Genomic DNA, 20,070 nt, shown 5'->3' with positions numbered 1-20,070 from the left:
CAACAACTATAGTACACCCCTAAACTGCACAAAACACCTTTATGCAATGTTATTTACAAGCTGTTAATATGATAATTGGTTTTTGTCGTTTAAATCTAATCTGTTTATGAAATGGCTAATAGATGTTTTCAAACCTGAGGGCGCATATGACGTCACACATAATGGCGCGTAAAATAGCGAAAGTAAATATGCATATCGCAAGATTTGAATTTCATTGCTTCCAAACTTGAAAACTATGCAAAATATTTTGTTAAAATCACATTTAATGTATAAAAAGGCATAAAAAGAATTCATTTTGCTGAAAAAATTTGGAAACATGTTGTGTCCTTTAATTTTTTAAAGGTTAAAAAAAACTTGTTAGATTTTTAAAATAGGAGCACAACTAAGGCTGTATACATACTAGAACTGGATATGGTTCGTATTTTTGCTATTTTGTCTCCGAAAATTGATTAATTTCAAAGCTTTTTCCATACTGGTCTCATCTCGCCCTAAATATTTGAAGAATCAATATCTTTTCAATTGCCCATAACTGCAAAAATATTTTAGGGCCAGCTGTGGACACTAGTTATTTTTCAAAAAACGATATTCCGGATTGCTACTAAAAAATACGAATATGATGCATTGGTGGTGAAAAACTTAAATTATACAGATAATACGGCCAATTTAAGTATGTTAATGGAGAAACATAATACGTTTTATACTTTTTATTGCAATTGGTTTTCGTCCGTCGTCGTGCGTTAGCAATTGAACATTTTTAACTTCTTCTTAATAACTACCAGTCCAATTCTTTTCAAATTTGGTATGAAGCATCATTGGGACAAGGGGGACATAAATTGTGAATTTCAGGACTCTAGCACCCATGGGGCTCTAGGGTAGGGGCAAAAACTGCCCAAAATTGACCAATTTTCAAAAATCTTCTTCTCAAGAACCACACACATGTAAGAAAAACTAAATGCATAGTGATGTAGAGCAGGAAAGCCTCTACCAAAATTGTAAATTTCATGATCCCCGGGGTAGGGGTTATGACCCCAGGACAGAGTCTAACTTGTTATATAGTGTTTATGTGTAAAACACTTAAATAACATTTTCTTTAGTGCTTTTGATACTAAATTGAAACTAAATGGATAGAACAAGTAGTCTTTTACCAAAATTGTAAATTTGATTTTCCCCAGAGTAAGGGTTTTGACCCCAGGGTTGGGCCAAACTTAGTATATGGTATTGATGTGTAAGTTTGCTGATACTGTATAAAATCTAAATGCATACTTAGGAATAGCAGAAAAGGATGTACAAAAAATGGTGAATTTCATAACCCAGGGTTATGACTTTAAGATGAGTCCAAATTAGTCATATCTTTTGATGTTTTAATGCTAATACACCTATTATTTAAAGCCTTTCATCAGTGTATGCACTTTTGAGGGCATGCAGTGAAGTTTTAAGAACACATCTTGTTTTATACTGTTGCTGAACATTAGAATTTAGCTTAGATATTTAGAACAGGAAATTTTTTCTAGATTTCATAGCCCATGGAAGTAGTGATACTTTTTCACTAGTATTCAGGTGACCGATAAGGCCTGTGGGACTCTTGTTATGAGTCGTTTTAGGTCGGTGTTTATTTTTAATGCAAGGGAAGTTCCCTCATCTGATAATAGTTTCCGGCTAAAGCTTGTTTCGCTCCCCTTACTGCATATTTTAATTTTCAATACCTAAGTGGAAACATGTTTATTAATGCATTCTGTATGGGATTGAATCCTGGATTTCACTGTGTGTTTGTTAGCCTGTAATTATACATGGAGATCGGGCATGGTCTTTACAGAGTTTTTAATTTGTTTTCAGGACAGAAGAGAGTAATGGAGATGAATCTCAGGATGTTCCCCGGTGACTAGAAACAAAATTAACACAAAACTAATTTATCATGATGACTGATATAACACCTACACTTGTGTTACTGTCAATGGTTTAACTTTGTGTGTCAGTTCAATGTATATTTTATGCCTATCATGAAGTCGTTATTTTTTAAAATTTTGTATGTGTTGTCTATTTTCACTTGTACCAAAGTGTTAAGTCTACACCGATATGAATTGATATTATTTAAAAATACCCGTTACTTTCTTTTTAATGCCAGTATGTCCTAGGAAATCCTTTAAAGCAGTAAATGTTACTTTGTCTTTACTTGTTTATTATTAATGTTTACTTGTTTATAATTAATACATGTATAAATGGGTGTTGTTTTTAATTCACCTGTAAAATAGCACACCATCATTTACAACCAAGTTGTAAACCAGTAATAAATTAAACTTTTATCATTCGTAATTTAAATCAGAGAGAATAAATTTTAAAATTGTACATGTACAGCCTACAGCCTATTCCAGTCCTTTGTGTTGCTGTTAATGAGATATTGAACATTTTAAATCATTTTAATGTTAAATTATTTAATGTTACTATTATTTTTTTTAAATCATGAATATCAATGAGTTTTAATTGTGACTTTGATGGTATTATTAAGTTTTGAGTCAATAAAAAGATATTTTACCATTGGAACATAATGTTGTGCATTAATTAGTGTACCACTAAAGAGAGTGATGGAAAACTTAGTTCAAAATTCAAAGGACACTAAGTTCAAAGGTTTAGGACACAAACTTCAAAGATCAAGGACAAAAACTGTAAAGTGCAAAGGTCAAGGACAAAAACTGTGAATACCAGATTCTATAAGTGGGGAATGGGTAACATTTTTAGTTCCCTTCACGGTGGAGCTTAAGGGAACTACTAGTTTGCAGTCTGTCTGTCCATCTGTCACAACTTACTTTTCACGAGTTTTTATCTCACCTGAGCTGAAAGCTCAAGAGAGCTTTACTGATTGCCTGTTGTCCGTCTGTAAACTTTTCACATCTTCGACTTCTTCTCCAGAACCACTGGACCAATTTCAACCAAACTTGGCAAAAACCATCCTTCGGTGAAAGGCTTTCAAGTTTGTTCAAATGAAGGGCCATGCCCCTTTCAAAGGGGAGATAATTGCAAAAATAGGGTGGGGTCATTTAAATTTTAAAAAAAAAAAACCCACTGAGCCAGAAGAACTGACATTTACCTGAAAGCTCCCTGACATAGTGCAGAATCAAGTTTGTTAAAATCATGACCCTATGGGTAGGATGGGGCCACAATAGGGAATCAATAGTTCTCCAGAACTACAGGACCAATTTCAATCAAACTTGGCACAAATCATCCTTTGGTGAAGGGAATTCAAGTTCAAATGAAGAGCCATGCTACCTTCACAAGGGAAGACAATCAAAGGGGCAAAAATAGGGTGTGATCATTTAATACCATATATACTGGCCTATAAGTCGGATTTTTGGGAGTTAAAAATTAGTCCAAAACTCTTTATCCAGCTTATAGGCAAGTCCTAAGAAGATGAGCATTTTTCTTGACAGCGTAATGTAGAGTATTTTTTAAACAACTTTGTACTCCGACGATTATCTTGATTAACATTGACTGGACAAATTATATTTTTCATATACAGTGGAGCCTCTTTAATATGGACACTTTGGTTCCCAGCAAAATCGTCCGGATAAATGAAGCGTCCGGATAATTGAATCGCATATTTTCTATCTTTACATAAGTAACCAATATGCTTACTTTATTGATACATAGTGAATTAAACACATTCTACATTGTATCATTGAATTTCACCATTTGCATTAGTAAAAAAATATAACAATGCTAACATTTACATGCATTTCAAAACACTAAAATTGAAATATATATGTGCAGTGTATTTGCCTATGCTTACATTGTACATGTATATTAGCACTACAAATAAATCTACAAAACTGTGTGCCATAGGCACTAAAACAAATAATGAAGCACTATATGTACATGTAACTATAAATGAATAAATCATTAGTAACTAACATAATCATTTACAATTCAAACATTAAATTACACTTTTACTTCCTAAAAGAGGCCGGTCATTTCCATATGTCACGATTTACAGGTTCGGCGGTCTGTTGAAAGAATCGTCATCATCCAAAGTTGATTTAAGAATTTTGTGTTTATCATGTCAGTTAACTGACATATCATCACACACCACCTAATTTAAGGGAGGTGCTGACAGGGTACAGGCAATCGCTTCAATTAGACAGATTGGCTTGTTTTCTTTATAATTTACGCCTTGCTAAAATTGTCCGACACAGACCTTCCCTCAAAAAAATTACTGTCCGGATTAACGGTACAATTTTCAATGCATTTTAACGTTTTGTAGTAAGAAATGACCGTCCGGATCCGGACCGCGAATTTCCGGATTAACGATGCAAAATAATGTATAAAAATTCCGTTCCCTAGAAAAATCGTCCGGAAAGTGAAGCGTCCGGATTACAGAGGCTCCACTGTATTCTAAGATTATATGCATAAAGTACAAGTATTCACATATTTGAAAATTGCATGAGAGCTTCTTGAAATAATGTTAAGTTTGTTCAAAATGTGGCCCCAGGGGTAGGTTGGGGCCACATAAAGGATGAAAGTTTATCATGGGATTTATATAGCTATTTTATTTTACTACTGTTTTCCTATAAAAGGGAAAATTGAGAGCTGCAGGCTCGACATGAGCGCAAGAGGCACGAATATGCTAGGGGGATCCGGGGGCATGCCCCCTGGCCCCAGAAAATTTTGAGATAAATGGAGCAAAATCCTGCATTCTGAGGCCTTCTGGGGGTTCTTTCCATAGTTTATTATGGCCAAAAAAAACCATGACTATATTTAGCAAAAATATGAAATAATAACAAAAGTAAGCAAAAACCAAGTGAAATCAGTACTATTGTTTAATTTTCTTTTCCAAGTTTACAAGTCAATTTTTCTGTTTTTCATGTATTTGAACAATTCAACAAGTTGGTGTAAATCTTCATTTGACAAATTCTTTTCTCCTTCCTTACCCTCGCTGCAAACGTTACGATATCATACATTTCCCTCTTCCGTGTCCAACTCACCTGGTCCACGGACTTCACTGACTAACTGTTTGCCATGGGTTCTACACTTTCACATATATCATTCTTTTGTTTTGAACTTTGACTCTTAAAAAGTTTCTCAATTGTTGGCATTCCAACAGCATCTTTCCTTGTAATTCTTTTCAGATATGTATTCGCATTATGCGACATTTTTACCGATCAACACATTACTTTGTCTTCATACTTAAACTTGCCACCAAGTTGACAGCATAACGAAAAGTGTTTTAATGACGAAGAAGGTAAATCAGGATATGTAATAAAACCACAAACGGAAAAACCACGACGTATCAGAAATAACATTTTTATTTCTGATACGTCGTGGTTTTTCTGTTTTAATATTTTTAAATGTTGTTTAATAGGGGAATTTTCCAGTTTTTTTAAAGAGGGGAAAGGTACCGTTTACCGGTAGTAAAAACAGATTGATAAATCCCTGAAAGCATAGTGAAAGAATTCTCTCGAGAACAGAATGCAGGGCCCCGATTTAGTCATTTTGATGTGCAAGCATCCTCATGTAGTGCAGATTCAAGTTTGTTCAAATTGTAGTAGGGCTCTTCCAATAGCTAACGTGTATAAACATGATTAAAAGGAAAATATAGAAAACTAATAAAAAAAAACAATACCTATGGAACTGAAAATGGCCACAATAGGGGGTTTATATGGGAATATAGGGAAATATCCTTAAAAGCTTATCTATAACAGCAGGGCCATGATAGTCATGTAATGCATACATCTTCAGGTAGTTCAAATTTATTTTTTACAATTCTGGGGTTGGGTGGGGCCACAATCTGAGATCAAAGTTTTATATGGGAATATACAGGAAATCAATTAAACAAAATTTTTCAAGAGTAGCAGTCAACTAAATCATCAAAACGCAAAAATTCCTAAGTTGTGTGGATTGATTTTTTTATTCAAATTATTCCAGGGGTTAGAGTGGATCAGATTTAACAATGCATGTATAAAGGTTAAAAGTCTTCCTCTTCAGAGAAGCAAGGTCATGTTAGTTTTATTGGTATTCAGGCATCCCCATGTTGTGTGAATTCAAGTTCAATCTTGTTTTTACTCTTTGAGTCAAAGTTTTTCATTGGAATAAAGATTGAAAAAAAAAAATCTTTTGAAAATCACAAGAGCAGGGCAAAGGTGACTCAGGTGAGTAGTATGGCTCATAGGCCTCTTGTTTTCATCATGCTTTGATTTTGGAAGCTGAAATGTTATGTATTTTAATAATTTATGTTAACAGATCAAGTTTAAGTTGAGTGATTGTTTATGAGATTTATAGGACTTTGTGTTGAATATAGTTTTGCAGACTTTTTATGCCCCCTGTTCAAAAGAGGGGGCATATTGTTATGCACCTGTTGGTCAGTCTATAGACCCAAGTCTTGTTTGTTCAATATCTAAAGAAGCCTTTGCTTGACAATTGCCAAATTTGGTACAGTAATTGCCCCTAAAGAGTAGAGTTTCAAACTGGGCATAGTTCATGTAATGTATTGTCTGTTCAATATCTTGAGAATGCTTTGTTTGACATTACTAATAAACTTGGTACACTGGTTTTCCCAAAGGAGTAGAAAACCCAATGTAGTCCACTCAATATCATGAGAACCATTTGTCTGACAAACAAAACTTGGTACTTAAGTTTCTCCAAAATTGATTTTGAGGTCAAGGGTCAAACTGGATACAGGAAGATGTTGGCTCAATATCTTGAAAACGCATCAAACTTGGTATACTAAAAGATAAGTCAATGTTCAAACTATTCTGGACATATTATTGTCAGCTCAATATCTAAGAATTCTTTGCTTGACAGTTACATGTACCAAACTTGGAATAGTGGTTGCTCCCAGAGAGTAGGTGACCCCTATTGATTCAAGGGTCAAACTGGATATAGTAAGATCCTCTCTGCTCAATATCTTGAGAACCATTCACTTGATGGACATTAAACTTGGTTGACGGGTTTCCTCTTATGAAGTAGATGACACGACCCCTATTGATTTTGAGATCACAAGGTCAAGAGTCAAACTTGACATCGTAAGGTTTGGTTGCCCAATATCTTGAGAACCCTTTGCTTGACAGACATCAAACCTGGTACTCTGGTTCTACAGAAAGAACAGATTACTCCTTTTGATTTTGAGGTCAATCTACTCTGGACACAAAATTTGTTTGCTCAATATCTTGAAAATCCTAAGCTTGACAGACATCAAACTTTAATAGTACACTGTTTAATCATAAGGTGTAGATAACCCATATTAATTTTGAGGTCACAAGGGTCAAACTGGACACAATCAGATACTGATTGTCTGCTCAGTATCTTGAAAACCCTTTGCTTGACAAGTTATCAAACTACTGTTGTCCCCTAAAGATTAGATGGCCTGTATTGGTTTCCAAGTCATAAGGTCAAAGGTTATGACTCAAATGACTGGTTACTCGAGAGATCAAACTTATGGTTGCCTCTGACCAGTAGATAACCACTATTTTTCACTATCACTACAGACATCCTGAATGTAAAGTTGATCCTTTTCTTTATTGCCAGGGTTCTGACGAGGGAGGATCCAAAATAGTCATATAACGTTAATATAACATACTGTATATCATATGCAAAACAGGAAAATTTATTTATTATGCCAGGGTCCATTCAAAGAAGAGGGACATATTGCTTTGCACCTGTCAGTAGACGACATGTTGTGCCTCAATATTTTGAGAACCATTCACTTGATCATAATGATATTTTATATGTGGGTTGGTTATGAGTAATTAATTCAAGAGTCTTGACATGGTAAGGTATTGTCTGCTCAATATCTTGAGAACCCTTTGCTTGACAGACATCAAACTTGGTACACTGGTACATCTTCAGGGGAAGATGGCCCCTATTGATTTTGAGGTCACATGGTCAAAGGTCAAACTGGACATAAGAATATAATGACCACTCAATGTCTAGAGAACCCTTTGCTTGACAGACATCAAACTTGGTACGTCTTTAGGAGAAGATGACCCTTATTGATTTTGAGGTCACATGGTCAAAGGTTAAACTGGACATACAAATTGTAGTAATATATTGTCTCCTATATTTTAAGAATTATTTGCTTGATTGACACTGAACTTGGTACACTAGTACAGCATAAGGGCCCCCTATTGATTTTTAGGTCACATGGTCAATCCACTCCTGACATATTGTCTGCTCAATATTTTGAATTGGTGATACTACTATCAATTTAATGATGCATGTGCTTATCAATTTTGCACCAGAGGGGGGGGGGGGTATATATGTTTTTCAAACATCTCTTGTTATTATTTATTTTTATTACGCATCAAGTAATTCTCATTTTATTAAGAATGGTTGGGAGATCAATATCACAACATCGTATCACATACATGTAGTGTAAAGCAAATTCAGTCCCCTTGTGTTTGTGAACAGTCATTGCAAAGTTTTCACTTTATAAATGCAGGACTGGATCCAGAATTTTTTCGGAGGGGGATTTTCGACCTATGTAGTATAAATTATAGTACTTTTCATGCTCCAATCGTGGGTTACAGGCCTCAAAATGTATATAAAGTTACAGTAATTTAAATCAAAATTTCAACCAACATTAGATGTACCCCTGTACACAGATGCGATGTGAATGGGACTCACAATGACGATAAACAGACACTCCCAAAGTGATGAAATATTGAACAGGTGAACTATTGAAATTATATTACTTTTCAGTTCAGTCCTGGTTATTTTCATGATTTCTGAAATGTCAGTCCTTTTTCACGGAGTTTAGAATTCGCGGTTTTATTTATGAAATGTCAATAGTTTTTCACGGAGTTTAGAATTCGCGGTTTTATGTATGAAATGTCAGTCCTTTTTCGTGGAGTTTAGAATTCGCGGTTTTATGTACATTCTTTGTCAATGTTACATGTTTTGGGGATTTGCTATATTCTTTTTTACAATGTTTTGTCTACAGTGAAAACTGCAGCAAAAATAACAGCAGATCAAGAACAAAAGGACATGAAGGCAAACGAAGCAAACAGTAGTAGTTACTCAAACCCTAACAAAACGCAACAATTGTAGTTAAAACAGCAACCACGCAACATCCATTGTTACACTGTTAACTGCACAACATTCGTTGCTACACTGGCAACTATGTTGCAACACTTTCCACACTGACAACTATGTAGCATTTGTTGTTGCACTGGTAACTAGGCGTTATCCATTGCTGCACCAGCAATTGTGCAACATCCATCGATCGATACTCCGAAAACTACACAACGTTCGATAGAGTGTTGTTGGATAAGAGCAAATGTTTGCTTTTCGTATTTTTGTTTTTCTTGACCTTTTTCTTTTGTTTTTTACGAAGTTTCTTCTTTTTTAATTTTTCTGCTCTCTTTGCGGCTCTTTGCTGTTTCTTCCATTGCTTAAACTGGGAAGACATTTTAGTTTGTTGTTTCACAAAGCTATCAATCTTTTTACGAGTTGTTTCCACTGTGTGTTGTTTTTGAACTTTATTTAATTCCACCCACCTCCGTCTCTTTGAATCAAACATTTTTTTGAGTCGCCTGATGTCTTTCTTCAGATTCTTCATTAGCTTACAGCTGGGCAAACTGATTCTCTTACACTGAAAATGTAGATAGATAGATAAATAGAAGTGTTTGAATTCTCAATCATGCCAACATCTACTGTGACACAGGACCTTGGAGCTTTTAGGTCTCATTCAAAAGATTTGCAATTTTCACTTGTGATGCTGGACACTTGGTGAAAGAGTAGTATACATATGTATTTTAAACATCTAAGGTTTGATGCAGCCACCAGGGATTGCACCCAGGACCGCAACCAGTTCACAATCTGTTTTAAAGAGGTTCCCACACTATTTGCCTAGACTACCCTGATATTACATGCATTATAAAGAGGTGTCTAGACTATCCTGATATTACATGAATTATAAAGAGATGTCTAGACTAACCTGATAAATTGTAAAGTGGTGTCTAGACTAACCTGATAATGCATTATAAAAAAGTGTCTAGACTAACCTGATATTGCATTATAAAAAAGTGTCTAGACTAACCTGATAATGCATTATAAAAAAGTGTCTAGACTAACCTGATAATGCATTATAAAAAAGTGTCTAGACTAACCTGATAATGCATTATAAAAAAGTGTCTAGACTGACCTGATAAATTGTAAAGAGGTGTCTAGACTAACCTGATAATGCATTGTAAAGATGGATATGGTACCTTGTCACTTTACTGTAGAGGTTCTGCACTACTGTAATACCTAGACTGCGTTTTATGGAATTCTGATGGACTTTGGTTGTAATACCTACACTGCGTTTTATGGAATTCTGACGGACTTTGGCTGTAATACCTACACTGCGTTTTATGGAATTCTGACGGGCTTTTGCCCTGTTGATTTTTATTTCTGTAATGGATGCTTCCTCCCATAAGGCACTGTCTGATCCTTTTCTGAATGCAGCTCCTAAAATAAAATGAAATTACAGAAACATTGTGTTTTGATGATAGACACGTCTATAGCTGCACAGAGAAGAGGAGCGAAACTTCAACTCAAACTAATACTGTCTTACTTATCGGTTTAAAGTAATAAGCTCAAGTTAAATACTGTTATCTTTCAATATCAATAACTTAAACTTATAGTTCATACATTAAAGGTGTACTGTACATCATCATGATGGCTGACTTCCTTTTAAAACATGGATAAAAATATAAATATCAGCAATATTTGCCTATTCATTTAAAAAATCATTGCCTAGCTGAGTAGGTTAGGACATCGACTGCTGAAGTGTAGATCGCGGGTTCGAGTCCAGCAGGGGTTTTAAATTTTCCTGAGATTGCTTTCCACTAAAACTGCATTTTTTGACTATATAAAGTAGATTTGAAAGTTTTCAATTTCAAAATATTGTTGTACATATCCTCCACTTTTCATCCATATCAAATTTCTCTGGTGTAGCATACCTCCTTAAATGTTAATATAACACTTTTGAATCACTAATATAGCAGTAACATCTAGGTCACATGGAGACATTTATCCCACTTTTCTTTCATGGCAAATTAACTTTAACTAACTGATAGACCTTAGGAAACCATTAATATTGACATTTTTTATCTGTTAATTTTAATATGCCATGAAATTTGATTTCAAATTAATCAGTGCCGGATTTAAGGGCCCACCCCCCCCCCCACCCCCTCTAAAATTTTCAAATTTAAGGTCTTGTTCAGAAAAATGTACTAAACGATAAAAGAGACAATTTCTTCCACTCCTGGAGAAATAAATGGCAAAATCTGTTGATTTCTTGATTTACAAATGTACTTTATTGGGAGAACTTAATTTTTTCCAAAAACCCATAAAATTTGCCTCATTTTATTAATTATACCTTATTAAAAATGATAGAAAATAGTACAAATGCCTAAATAAGAGACATATTTCAAGCCGTATAAAATCCAGGAGCTTCCGGGGGCTTTGCAAAGCCCCCAGGGCCCCACCAGGGCTTTGCCCCGGACCCACTGGGGGCCTCAAAGGCAGCCCCCAGACCCTCTGCCTCATAGAGTGGCGACCCCCGTAACTTCATTTTCTGGATCCGCCCCTGTTAATTGTAACTTATCAATTACCTTGGCCTTAATTGCCTTATTCATAAACCTTGACTTAATTTATCCAATAATTAGCTTACATGTACCATGAACATTTACTTAAGTTTTAACTTTCCTTGAACATTTACATAAGTTTAACTTCAAATTCCTTGAACAGTTACTTTAAATGTTAACTTACCATTCATTCTTGACTAGCCATTGGCCATTATATACATATAGCGGTTATGTCTGAGTAACTTTACTGTTAATTGTGGTTTTCCTGGAATAATACCCTGCTGATAAACCTTGACTTCATTTGCTAAATTATCTCAGCTTTGAATTCAACTAACTGTAACTACATGTATTAACTGTTTTACTAACTGTAACTATTAACTGTTTTACTAACTGTAACTATTAACTGTTTTACTAACTGTAAAGTTAGATACCATTTGTGGATTTATCATTAAACTTTATATCATTATGGATCATTCCAGTTGCAAAAAATGGAGTTAGTTCTGTAGAATCAATCCCCCTCCCCCCTCCCACACATACTTTCCTCCAATACCATAATAGTACTTACCCTTGCTGAAGTATGGTTGAAGGGCATAGTTCAGATGAGGTTTCACGTAGCCTCGTTCGATTTCCCTCCTCGTTTCCAGTATTTCAGCCTCATAACCCCCTAGTAAGCCTGCAATTTCTGCCAGTTTGCCTCTCTTGTATTTCTTTATTTCTACCAATCGTTTAGCAGTTGACAGGCGGATTATCTATAACATTAAAGACAGGCACTGTTTAAGTATTGAATGAAATTGACCCCCAAAAAATGCATAGCGAGCTCCAATACCTGCAATACTAATTTAGCAGCAGTTAATTAAAAACAAGAAATATATGCCCCCCCCCCTCCCCCAGGTGTAATATTGAAAAGCATTTAATTGATAGTAGTGTCAAAATAATTCAAGATATTGAGAGGACAATATCTTCCTATCTCCAGAGTGGATTGAAAAATCAAAATCCAAAATCAATGGGGTCTTCTATTCCTTACATTGTACCAGTGTACCAGGTTTGGTGTCAATCAAGCCAATGATTCTTAAGATATAGGAGACAATATACTACTATGTCCAGTTTGACCTTTTACCATGTGACCTCAAAATCAACAGGGGCCATATACTCCATAAGATGTACCAGTATACTAAATTTGCTGTCTGTCAAGCAAAGAGTTCTCAAGATATTAACTGGACAATATCTTCCTATGTCAAGAGTCTTGACCTTTGACCATGTGATCTCAAAATCAATAGGGGTGATCTACTCCTTAAGATGTACCAGTGTACCAAGTTTGATGTCTGCCTAGCAAAGTATTCTCAAAATATTGAGCAGACAGTATCTTCCTATGTCCAGTTTGACCTTTGACCATGTGACCTCCAAATTGATAGTGGTCATCTACACCTTACAATGAACCAGAGTACCAAGTTTGATGTCTATGAAGCAAAGGGTTCTCAAGATATTGAGTGGACAATATCCTCCTATCTGAAGAGTGGATTGACCCTTGACTATGTGACCTCAAAATCAATAGGAGACTTCTACTCTTTGGGATGTGCCATTTTACCAAGTTTGAAGTCTGTCAAGCACTTTCTTGCAATTGACAGAGGCATATGTTTGCACCATACCTGGGTTTATAATCATTTTAAATAAAGAAACCAAAAAATCAGCAACCCCAAAACGGACAGCCTTTGCTCAGCAGATAAGTTAAAATAATGCATTTACAACTGGGTTTTAATAATCAAAATCAAATGATGTCATACATCTGAAAAACAAGCAGTGTATTACTTTTTAGAAAAAGTAGACCAAAGTTGAATATTTCTTACTTCCGATTTGGCATGAGGAATTTTTTAATATAAGATCTGTGGCCGTTATAACTGGCTAGTTTACTAAACAATACATAAAATAATGTTTAGTTACTTTGGTGTTCGCCGGTTCGCCGGCCTCCTGGAAGGCGTAGGAAATCCAATCCTTCATTGACAAACTCTGATAGTGAGAATTCTTAAGGAGATTTGCTTTCCGTTTATTGGGAAATTTCATTTCCACAAGAACGATTTCCATGGTCCCTATGCTGCGATTCTTCAGGTAATACTCTTTGCCGAATCCAGCAGTTTGTACGACAGAGAAGTCTGATTGCAGACTGAGTATGTCTATGTCGTGACGATAGTACTCAACGTATGCCCGGGTGTAAGTCTTCTTGTTGAATGTTAGGTTACTGGCGATTTCAATCTGAAAATATTCAAGATTGTGAGAAAGTGCAATTATGTCAGTTCCGTACAAAATTTTATGACGTCTGATTACTAAGAACAGTCTATGTTGGCCGCCACAGAGACGCACACATCTCTGCTACTTGTCCCTAATCATTTGTTATCCAGATATCTTGGAATGTATGTTAGATATGCATAATCAATCAGTATATGACCGTACTGCTATACAATCTCCTCTGTGGAGTAGCCCTAGTCTGGACACAGCAGCCGCGTCACACAGACCAATGTAGGTAAAAATGTCGCGTGGGGACTTCACTTCAATGTTCTGGGTGTCGTTCAACTTGTAGTTCCTGGAGGAGTGTAGTTTCTGTCCCCTGGCGGGTGGTAAATAACTGGAAAAAATACATGAATGGTAAGTAAGTTGTGATAATTTAAGATATTTGTCCGCCTGTCCACGTCTCAACACGGCCGTGTTGTAATGCAGTCACGGATCTGAAGGGTGTTAACGGAGGACTGCAGTTACGGATCTGAAGGGTGTTAACGGAGGACTGCAGTTACGGATCTGAAGGGTGGTAACGGGTGACTGCAGTTACGGATCTGAAGGGTGTTAACGGAGGACTACAGTTACGGATCTGAAGGGTGTTAACGGAGGACTGTAGTCACGGTTTTGAAGGGTGTTAACGGAGGACTGCAGCCACGGGTCTGAAGGGTGTTAACGGAGGATTGCAGTTACGGGTCTGAAGGGTGTTAACGGAGGATTGCAGTCACGGATCTGAAGGGTGTTAACGGGGTACTGCAGTCACCGATCTGAAGGGTGTTAATGGGGGACTGCAGTCGCAGATCTGAAGGGTGTTAACGGGGTCTGCAGTCACGGATGTGAAGGGTGTTAACGGAGGACTGCAGTCACAGATGTGAAGGGTGTTAACGGGAAACTGCAGTCGCAGATCTGAAGGGTGTTAACGGAGGACTGCAGTCGCGGATCTGAAGGGTGTTAACGGGGGACTGCAGTCACGGATGTGAAGGGTGTTAACGGAGGACTACAATCTCGGATATGAAGGGTGTTAACGGGAAACTGCAGTCACAGATATGAAGGGGTGTTAATGGGGGACTGCAGTAGCGGATCTGAAGGGTGTCAACGGGGGGCTGCAGTCCCGGATGTGAAGGATGTTAACGGAGGACTGTAGTCACGGATCTGAAGGGTGTTAACGGGAAACTGCAGTCGCGGATGTGAAGGGTGTTAACGGAGGACTGCAGTCACGGATCTGAAGGGTGTTAACGGAGGACTGCAGTCACGGATCTGAAGGGTGTTAACGGGGGACTGCAGTCATGGATGTGAAGGGTGTTAACGGGAAACTGCAGTCACGGATGTGAAGGGTGTTAACGGAGGACTGCAGTCACAGATCTGAAGGGTGTTAACGGGGGATTGCAGTCGCGGATGTGAAGGTTGTTAATGGAGGACTGCAGTCGCGGATCTGAAGGGTGTTAACGGGGGATTGCAGTCGCGGATCTGAAGGGTGTTAACGGGGGACTGCAGTCGCGGATGTGAAGGGTGTTAACGGAGGACTGCAGTCGCGGATCTGAGGGAGGGACATTAAAACAGAGGACACAACACCCTTTGGACCGAAATTTTTAACAAATGTCATTGGGTCTGCAATCCTCCTTTTTGGAAAAAAAATTAAATTTAGTACGCAACCTCTACCCCATTTGAAAATTTTCTGGATTCCCTCACCTTTGATTTACGTGTGAGACAAATTCGTAAGACTTTCTCGCCGCGAACTAATTTCAGCGAGACTCGTTGAGACTAGATATTTGGACTGACGCCTCCTCCGAATATCAGACCATGAAAATGTCACACAAGTGATTCCGGAAATCGTAAGAGGCGTCTGTCCAAATATCCAGCCTCGACGAATCTCGCCGAGATTATCCGCGAACAGTTGTTACATGCATATGTATGTTAATATACATAATGTATATATGTGTCGACTCGCTCGCAAAATGCACTTTTACCATCGGCGATTCGTGAATATAGATATAAAAGTTTGTTTACTGCAATATTCTAGCTTCTGTTTAAGATTAAGTTTGTCATGCGCCCTTTCGCGATTTGCATTTTCAGCATTACATCTAGAAGTTTGCCACTATATACAACCAAAGGCCAGTGAAGATTCTGTCAGTCAAGCCCCAGCATGTACACAACGTTGTTTCTTTGGAAAATAATGGTTGCAATGTTTTTCAACCAATGTTGAAGTGTTTTAAAAGATTTAATTTCAGCAAGTTTTGAACGTAGATGTAACATATTGTCAACGTTAAACTCGCAAAGATTGCTACATGTATAACATGTAGATAAAAATGCTAATTAATATGTAACGTATATAATTTTCATATTCTTCAAAATACCTACTGTGGCACGTCTTTTAAATATCTCTGTGAGAGAGAGAGAGAGAGAGAGAGAGAGAGAGAGCATTAGGCATTCTCGATGTTTCTGCCTTCGACTTCTTTACCACTTGTAATGATAGCCATATAATCCTCATGAATGCGCTGTAGTTGTGAACAATGCGCGTATGAATCTTGATAGAGTACGTCTACTTTAACAGCTGAGAAATCCACAGAACTTAAAGTAAAGTGTAAATATAAAAAATATATATTCATAAACGCTCCATGAAGTATGACAGGGTGAAGCGTTGTAATTCATACCCTCATGTATTTTTCAAAAATGAAATTTATTTCCGAAATGTTTTCCGAAATAAAATGCGAAGCCATATATTTGAGTTTGACTAGAACAGAAGTTTTTCGTAACTGTCTGGCTTACTTACCATTCTTTGACCAAGGGATGCCCCGGAAAAACTTCCTCTACAGAATGAGCACACTGTCCAATTTCCAGTCCTAAGTTCGGAATCTCCCAAAGTTTCCGGCTATATTCAAACGCTAGAATATTGAGGGTCTGCGCCTGCAAACTAATAAATGTGAACCTCATAATACTAGCACTTAATTCTATATTTAAGACATTTAATTATGAGGCATGGAAAATACAGTAAGCGCATGAACACGTGGACTTCCTTCATTCGTTTTCTAACTTTGTCTGCAAGTACATGAAAACGGGTATGGTGGTCGTACATTCGGACACGCGAGTTTCCTTTAAGTACTCTGGTTTACTCTCACACCAATGACGTCATCGTGTTAATATCCAACGGAGGAGCTGATTAAGAGGCTGTTTGATTAATAAATTGCATATCCTCATGAAGCGTCAAATTAACATAAACTCAAATAATTGAAGATACCTTTATTCATTTGAAGATATCATTAATTCATTTGATGCGCGCAACAATCTAATTAAAAGATATCTTCAAATACTTAATGACATCATCAAATCTAAATCATTGCACGCATTAATTGAATTCTTGATAGCATTGATATTTCTGCTGGATGGATGCGCATTATAATTAAAGTGTTGCTCTCCTCAAATGAATTGGTGATATCGACAATTGAATTGATGCGCGCTATCGTTCAATTGAATAGAGAAATAATTCAATTAATGAGCGTACTAATTGGACTGTAGTTCTCTTTAGTTGAATTATCGCGAGCATCGATCCAATAAATGCGTGCGATAATTGAATCATTACCCTCTTCAATTAAATTAATATCATTACTTCAATTCGTGCGCGCAATAAAATCGTTGTAAATTATAAAAAATATTTTCAATTGAATCAAAGAGATCATCAAATCATTTATACCGAGATATGAAATCAAATCTTGCATGCAAAAATGAAACCACATTGACGAGAGCAATAATTGAAATGGTGCGCACATAAATTTCAATTGATTAAAGCAATAATTGATTTGATGCGCATATCAATTGAATTCTAGCCCGCAATAATTGAAATAATACTATCTTCAAATAATCACTGATATCTTTAATTATTTGCGTTTATATTAATTTGGCGCTCCATATAATCTGTTTATAAATGTAATAAATTTTCAATTCTTCATTCTAAAAATGGTACTGGTTTACGAACGATGCCCTGGATTTCTAGGTGTACAAGTTGTGTTTTAAAAAAATCACCAACTTTATGACGGTTATTTTCCAAACTAGAATTTTTTATTTTGCGAATAATTTCGATAACGGATTCTTTACTTTACCATGCATGATACACGTATATTTGGGCGATATATTTTCTACACCTCGATCCTACCCCATAACATTTCTTTACATGTGTCCGTAATTAATTCTAGGATGTCAAAACACTAAACAATGCACTTCTTTTTCCAGATACAAATTATTCTAAATGGTAGCACCTGGAAAATTTCCTACATTTACAAAAACATAAATCTTTTTCCACTCTGTCTGAATATGCATTGAATTTTGTAGATCTGAGGCTCTGCCAAAATCAACTGAAACAAAACGATTTGAAAACGTTTGTTCCTGGATAATCAGCACATGTACCCTAACGTAAAAATCACAGAAATCGTGGATTAAAAGCACGTGATCCACTCGCAGCGATATGCAGCATTCTACACGGGTCTGCAACACATCAGGTTAATTTTCGACCGAAAGAAACTCGCGTAGTGAACTTAATTACATTTCTCGGTGTGCCGACTGAGGAATATCCCCTACATTAACCTGGGAGGGTGAGGGCACAGTAAAGGGAGTTTCCAGCAGTATAGAATATCGCGATACCGAGGTTATAAAATGCTTAAACTAATTCAATTACAAAGGAATTTTTAACTCCTGAGAATTATTATTTTTAACGATATATGCAAGCTAACATAAATCACATGGACTTATTCATAAATTTAAAGCAGATGTATTTTCCCTAAAAGGTCCCGAGTTCGCTACTGGAAAAAATATTTCATCCGAATGGGTATATTTTCAAACTATGTACATTAATTGTATATAAATGTTTGCATTTCTTATTTTCTTCTCGAAACTCGTGGGAAATCTTTCGTAAACGGCAAACTTTAGAATCTGTTCATGCTTTTGACCGTTAATGTTGTTCAAACTTTTTTTTCATATTTCTTTAACCTTTGTGAATATACTACGTTTCCAAAGTTATCGAACATCGCGAAAACATTTCTTAAAGAAAAGGTAGATCTAAACGTGAATACACGCGCAAAAGTTGTATATTAATATTATAACATAAATCAATAAATAATCCGAGTATACTTACGGGGCAAGGAAAAACCAATATAACAAAAGCACTGGCAGGGAAACACGAGTTGTGGCCATTATTTACAAGCCCAGCCACTGAAATGCCGAAACATACTCGCTTACAACTTTATTTACGTTGAATGAACACACCTCCTCACGTAACAGAAAACAAAATATTTAAGAACGCATACTTTGCCAGATTTATATTATCGTATTAAGATATTGGATACGAACTCTGGTTTACATCAAAAGCAGCGAGGAGGGAATTAGCTGTAATATATGTCATTGAGATTTTCTGGGATGAGTTCAAATCTTTGGTACGTAGGAGAAAAATTCGTAACTTCTGCATTTCATTTTACTACACCCCATAACCTCGACAGACGTCAGATTCTCTGGGACAGGTGGATCACTTTATCGGTACTCGTCTGGACTTTCTTTTACCTGTCTCACCTAGAGTATTACGTCAGCGGACTCCGACAAGGAACATCTGCGTAAAATGATGCGGAGAACAATTAAGTTTAATTCACATCCTTTGTTTCAGTTTACAGGTAGAATCTTCTATAGTAAACATTATCATTTCGTGTTAACTTTGACGAAATGATATCCATACCTGAAATGTCTGAGTTAGAATATATCTCCAATATTGAAAGTGACATAACATGATATTGGGGAAAAGACATAACAAATGCCAAGGTCAATCTACCAGCATGCTCTCGGATTACGGACTCTCAAGGTCAATGTGTCTAAATACCACAATCCTCTCGGATTACGGACTTTCAAAGTATATTTATCACAATGATCTTGCATTAGATTCTCTAGGTAAATCTGCCACAATGCCCTCATTTTATGGACTCGCAATTGAACCACAATGTTGAACCGCAATTCTACCACAATGCTCTCGGATTACGGACTCTCAAGGTCAATCTACCACAGTGCTCTCGGATTACGGACTCTCAAGGTCAATCTACCACAGTGCTCTCGGATTACGGACTCTCAAGGTCAATCTACCACAGTGCTCTCGGATTACGGACTCGCCAGATAAATCTATCTCAATGTTCTCAGTTTGTGGACATGGGGTCATTGTAATTTTCCAATTACTTGTAGACGTGTACACATATTCTGGATTCTGAAGGGGCGGGGTGAAGAT

General features: G+C 36.6%; 2 protein-coding genes across 6 annotated transcripts in view; one reads left to right on the top strand and one right to left on the bottom strand.

Annotated features, from left to right (window-relative positions):
- The window catches only part of LOC125659620 (retinoblastoma-associated protein-like), an 89,791-nt gene extending 87,253 nt beyond the window's left edge, over nucleotides 1-2,538 (top strand). For both annotated transcript variants that reach the window (XM_056149636.1, XM_056149635.1), the window contains one exon: nucleotides 1,834-2,538. The gene's annotated coding sequence lies outside the window, so the exon portion shown is untranslated. The remainder of the gene's footprint in view (nucleotides 1-1,833) is intronic.
- Nucleotides 2,539-8,290: 5,752 nt separating this feature from the next.
- LOC125657676 (uncharacterized) lies at nucleotides 8,291-19,997 on the bottom strand. 4 transcript variants are annotated; one of them, XM_056149633.1, is made up of 7 exons: nucleotides 18,943-19,997; nucleotides 16,591-16,731; nucleotides 14,001-14,172; nucleotides 13,494-13,802; nucleotides 12,121-12,304; nucleotides 10,162-10,434; nucleotides 8,291-9,577 (listed from the first exon to the last, which is right to left on the bottom strand). In XM_056149633.1, the coding sequence occupies exons 1-7, from the start codon at nucleotides 18,999-19,001 to the stop codon at nucleotides 9,573-9,575; spliced, it is 1,143 nt and encodes a 380-aa protein (XP_056005608.1). In that variant the 5' UTR covers nucleotides 19,002-19,997; the 3' UTR covers nucleotides 8,291-9,572. The 4 variants fall into 4 exon arrangements, with proteins under 4 accessions (XP_056005608.1, XP_056005609.1, XP_048744349.1 ...); XM_056149634.1 differs by having other exon boundaries at nucleotides 10,194-10,434; XM_048888392.2 differs by having other exon boundaries at nucleotides 10,283-10,434.
- Between the last annotated feature and the right edge of the window lie 73 nt (nucleotides 19,998-20,070).

Source organism: Ostrea edulis, chromosome 9, assembly GCF_947568905.1.
Source record: "Ostrea edulis chromosome 9, xbOstEdul1.1, whole genome shotgun sequence".
Taxonomy (NCBI): domain Eukaryota; kingdom Metazoa; phylum Mollusca; class Bivalvia; order Ostreida; family Ostreidae; genus Ostrea; species Ostrea edulis.
This window is presented reverse-complemented; position numbering and strand designations above follow the sequence as displayed.

Bases quoted from the DNA above. Each gene is read 5' to 3' on its own strand.
- LOC125657676 (XM_048888392.2), bottom strand. From the start codon at position 19,001: ATGGCCACAACTCGTGTTTCCCTGCCAGTGCTTTTGTTATATTGGTTT. The intron at 14,173-16,590 runs GTAAGTAAGCCA...TATTTTTTCCAG, and splicing joins CATCCCTTGGTCAAAGAATG to TTATTTACCACCCGCCAGGG. The intron at 13,803-14,000 runs GTACGGTCATAT...GAATATTTTCAG, and splicing joins ACAGAGGAGATTGTATAGCA to ATTGAAATCGCCAGTAACCT.